Source organism: Nicotiana sylvestris, chromosome 4, assembly GCF_000393655.2.
Source record: "Nicotiana sylvestris chromosome 4, ASM39365v2, whole genome shotgun sequence".
NCBI lineage: Eukaryota > Viridiplantae > Streptophyta > Magnoliopsida > Solanales > Solanaceae > Nicotiana > Nicotiana sylvestris.
In genome coordinates, this window is record NC_091060.1 from 40,636,952 (window position 1) to 40,642,007 (window position 5,056).

The 5,056-nt window shown below is 40.1% G+C and overlaps 1 protein-coding gene across 1 annotated transcript; it reads left to right on the forward strand.

Annotated features, from left to right (window-relative positions):
* Positions 1-343: 343 nt before the first annotated feature.
* On the forward strand, positions 344-1,743 carry LOC104231039 (GDSL esterase/lipase At5g03980-like). The gene has a single exon (XM_009783964.2). The coding sequence runs from the start codon at positions 433-435 to the stop codon at positions 1,543-1,545; it is 1,113 nt and encodes a 370-aa protein (XP_009782266.1). The 5' UTR covers positions 344-432; the 3' UTR covers positions 1,546-1,743.
* The last annotated feature ends 3,313 nt before the right edge of the window (positions 1,744-5,056 follow it).

A 5,056-nucleotide genomic window follows, 5' to 3' on the forward strand; every position in this document is an offset into this window, starting at 1 on the left:
TAGGAGAGATTGGGAGTTGCTAACTTGATGAGTATCATTTTTAAGAATAGGTTCTTCTTGAATCTGGTTCTTTTTGCTAAGATCAACAATATCTTAGGAGAAACTACATAGTTTATAAAAAAATTCTTAATAATTTTATATCTATGAGAGTTTTGTTTCAAAAAATGCCTTCCGATTAAATTTTAGCTTTAGACTTAGCCGCCACTCCAACCATGTTATAATAGTAATAAAACTTTACGTACTTTCTTTCCACATGGTAAAAATTGTTGAAAATAAAACAAGATTCAAAAAGCAAGAAAGTGACAACCACATATATTGTAATCCTAAAGAGACATTATATTCCTGTTGTTTCCCAGACTTCTGTTCCTTTTTGGAGTATATATATTTGCACTACGTACCACTGGAAGTTTAACAAGCAAAAAACATTCTTCAATGGCTTCTCTGTCTCTACCCAAAGTATCTTTCTTTCTTTTAGTTATAGCTTTCGCATATTTCTCTTCTCCCACAGCTGCCCAAACAAAATGCAACATCAGATCAGTTTACCAACTCGGTGACTCACTCGCTGATGCCGGAAATGTCATCCGTACACCCGGCGCTTCCATTATATTCCGAGCAAATCAAGCTCCTTACGGCGAAACCTTCTTTAGAAGACCTACCGGCCGTTTCTCAAACGGCCGTATTATTATCGACTTCATTTCCTCTGCTTTCAAACTCTCCTTCCTCAATGCTTACTTGGACAGAGGTGCTTCTTTTAGCCAAGGCGTTAACTTCGCCGTGGCTGGTGCCACGGCGCTAGATTCCTCTTTCTGGGCAGCTCGAGGTATTCGGCTGCCCACATGGAATACGCCGTTGTCTGCTCAATTAGGTTGGTTTAAATCTCATCTCCAATCCACATGTGGTTCTAATTGTGCACAAACTCTTAGGAGTTCTCTCATAGTAATGGGAGAATGGGGTGGCAATGATTATTACAATGGGTTTTTCCAAAGAAAGCAATTACCCGAGGTCCGTACGTACGTTCCTTTTGTTGTTGCTGGTATTATGAAAAGCATCAAAGATGTGATTCAGCTTGGGGCAACTCGTATTTTGGTTCCAGGAATTTATCCTCTCGGGTGTCTTCCTTTGTATCTAACAACTTTCCCTGATTCTAATGCAAATGGTTACGACCAATTGGGATGCTTGAGAAATTATAATGATTTTGCTTCGTACCATAATAGATACCTGAACAGAGGTTTGGCATCTCTACAACGTGAATTCCCGAATGTTAGAATTGTCTATGGAGATTATTACGGGGCGCTTTTGACTCTTCTTCGTAGTCCTTCTTCCTTTGGATTTAATCAGAATACGTTGTTAACTGCGTGCTGTGGAACTGGAGGACGATACAACTTTAATTTCAGGACTGTGTGTGGATCACCTAGTGTAAAAGCTTGTCCTAACCCGGCTCAATACGTGCATTGGGATGGTATTCATTTGACAGATGAAGCTCATCGTCGTATGACAGATATTGTTGTCAAAGACATGCTTTCCAGATTCAGCTGTACCGTTTAGTTTGTTATTTGGGTGCTTTTCTTTTGTTTTTTTGGTTGGTAATAAAGATTTTCTTCTGGGTATTTGGGTGTTTAGAACATGATATATATATATGTCACACCCTATGTGTTCTTAATTTCTTCTTCATAAAGAGGTGGAAAAGAAATAAAAGAGTGATTGTTGTTTGCAAATAAATAGTTAAAGCTTATGTTTTTATTACGAACTTCTGTCAATGGCGGGTTAAGCTAATAGGGCATTTAAACAGTAGTGCGTCTTTTATGAGGGGTGAATGATTCAATATCTTTTTTATTTATTTATTTATTGAGAATTAATGACTCAATATCAAACACTACTTTAAGTTGTTAAAAATGAAGAAATTAGTAGTATCAAATTTGGCCGAGTGGAATATATATCTTGTGGGATATTTAAATTTGAGTTTATTTCAAAATTTGTTTTAAGATCCGATCGTGACGGCGCCTCTCGTGAAGACAAGGTCAGCCAACCAACCCATTTCGCCTTTTCAGAATAGTTAATATGAATAAACAGTTTTAGCATAATTAAATGACCACAGTCTAAACAAAAGTTTTCTTTATTAAGTGCGGAATACAACCCAATCACAGCCCAAATCGGGGTGTCACAAGTCAAAAGCATCTATTAGAGTATAAATACTGAAACATATAAAATAGGACTGATAAACAAAAGGAAGAAATGCAGTGCTGCGAACGCTGGCAATCACCTCACTAAACTCCGATAACTTAGCCTCCGACCAGCTCAAAACCCGCTACCGGGTGAACAAATACTTGCATCTGCACACGAGGTGCAGAGAGTAAAGTGAGTGCTCCAACTCAGTGAGTAATAAGGGTAAATAATAACTGAGCAGCAAGAAATCACGTAAAACAAACCATCATGTTGTATAGAGCAGTCAAAAACCCTTTGAATAAAAGCAGTGAAACTATAAAATCCTTGGAAAAACATCTTAGCTCAATTTAAAACTCTTTTAAAAAATAACTTTTTCAACGGTTATGCAATGAGTGCAACACAAATAGTGCAGATAAGCACAGAAATTCGCCCTCGAGCACGACACTCAATTGACAGATAATGCCAGGCAATCAGATGAACACCACATGAAGTAGCACAAACAACAGATAATGGCAGACAAATGAATAAAGTAAAAGCACATAGAACAGTACCAGCACCGCTGCGGCATGCAGCCCGATTCATATATTGTTGTGGCGTGCAGCCCGATCCATATATCTCGTCGACGATGCTCACTGGGGGTGTGCAGACTCCTGGAGGGGCCCCTTATGGCCCAAGCGCAATATCAAGCCATCTCGTGGCATCAAATCTAGGCCTGCAGACTCATATAATTCACAAGCCACCCCGTGGCGTACATATCTCAGGCTCTCGGCCTCATAATCAAATTAAAATCTCACTGTTGCGGCGTGCAGCCCGATCCAAAAGTATCCTCACAATACAGGCACTCGGCCTTACTCAGTCAAAAATCACATAAGCCCATCGGGCAACAGTAAAACATGATGCTCAGCCCAAAAATATTATTGAAAATATCATTTCAAGTGTTAAAGCGAAATAAACATGGCTGAGTTTTGAAAACAGTGGAAAATACATGATTGAGTTCAAGTATAAAACCAAAACAGTGAGGAAATATCAACAGCAGTCCCCAAAGGGTTCAAATAGCTGGCACGAAGCCCAAATATGGCAATCAACCCAAAATATAATGATCGCAAATAAGTTTCAGTCAAATACGCGGTAAAATCATCAATCGGGACGGATCAAGTCACAATCCCCAATAGTGCACGACCCCACGCCCGTCATCCAACGCCTGTCTAATCTCAATATAGCACTACGATGTGCAATCCGGGGTTTCAAACCCTCGGGATATTATTTATAATCATTACTCACCTCGAACCGGCTATGACTCTAGCTCGCGATGCCTTTTCCCCTTGAATCGCCCTCCACGCGCATTGAATCTATCCAAAATCAGAACGAATACGTCACAATATGCTAAGGGAATAAAGCCCAAGCGAAAACAATCAATAACACGCACAAATCCCGAAATTACCAAAACCCGAGCCTCGGGCCCACTTCTCGAAACTCATAAATTTTTATATCAACGGGTTCCTTATCCCTCCACGAGTTCATACATATCAAAAGTTCTCAAATCCGACCTCCAATGGTCCTTCAAATCCCAATTTAAAAGTTTCAAAATCCTAAACTCTAGTTCTTCCATTTTTAGCCTAATTCCATGAATTTCTAGGTTAATTTCACAATAGAATTACGTTTTATGCTCATAAATCTTACCTCCAATCACTTCTCCTCGAATCCCTCTTCAATTTCCCTCAAAGAGCTCTCAAAATACTCAGCTATGGTGGGAAAATGGCTCAAAATCGCAAATGAAATATTTAATAAACTCACTGCCCAGTTCTGGATTCCCTTCATTGCGATCACATCCAAGGTCTCGCGATCGCGAAATACTAAATTTTGGCTTCTCAAAATAACACTATGCGAACTTGATGATGCCGTTGCGAACGCGATGCTTTAACTTCCCAGAGCTACGCGAACGCGACGCCATATACGCGAACGCAAAGAGCAATTGCCCTGGGACCTGATTCCCTATACGCGAAGGCGAACTCTCTCCTGCGAACGCGAAGCAAGCTGCTCACTCTCCGCGAACGCGAGCCTTCAGACGCGAACGCGAAGCACAAACTCAGGCCCACCCAAATTCCTTCTACGCAAATCCTCTGCAACTGTTGCTCAAATTCTGCAACTTCTCAACATAGAAATTGGTCCGATTGACCATCTGAAACTCACCCGAGGCCCCCGGGACCTCAACCAAAAGCACCAACACATCCTAACACCTCATTCAAACCTGTTCCAATCATCAAACAACACCAAAACTACCAATTCACATCGAATTCAAGCCTAAGTTTTCTAAAAACTTCCGAAATACGCTTTCGATCAAAAACTCAACCAAACCACGTCCGAATGACCTGAAATTTTGCACACACATCACAAATGACATAACGAAGCTACAACAACTCTCGGAATTCCATTCCGACCCTCGGATCAAAATCTCACCTATCAACTGGAATTCGCTAAAATACTAACTTCGCCAATTCAAGCCTAATTCTACACCGGACCTCCAAAACCGACCGATCACGCTCCTAAGTCATAAATCACCCAACAAAGCTAACCAAATCATAACAATTCCGATCCGAGCTCATATACAAATAAGTCAACTCTTGGTCAAACCTTTCAAATTCAAACCTTTCAACTGAGACTGTTCTTTTCAAATTCATACCGATTTCCGTGAAAACCAAAATCAACGATTTACATCAATCATAATACATCATACGAGGCAAGTCATGCACGAGAATTGGCGATCAAAGTGCAAAAGCTCCAAAACGACCGAACGGATCGTTACACTTTTGAGACTATTAAAAAAATAGATCTGAGTAATTGATTAGAAAAACAGTTGATACTATAAAAGAAGATTAATGTATCAACTTTATAG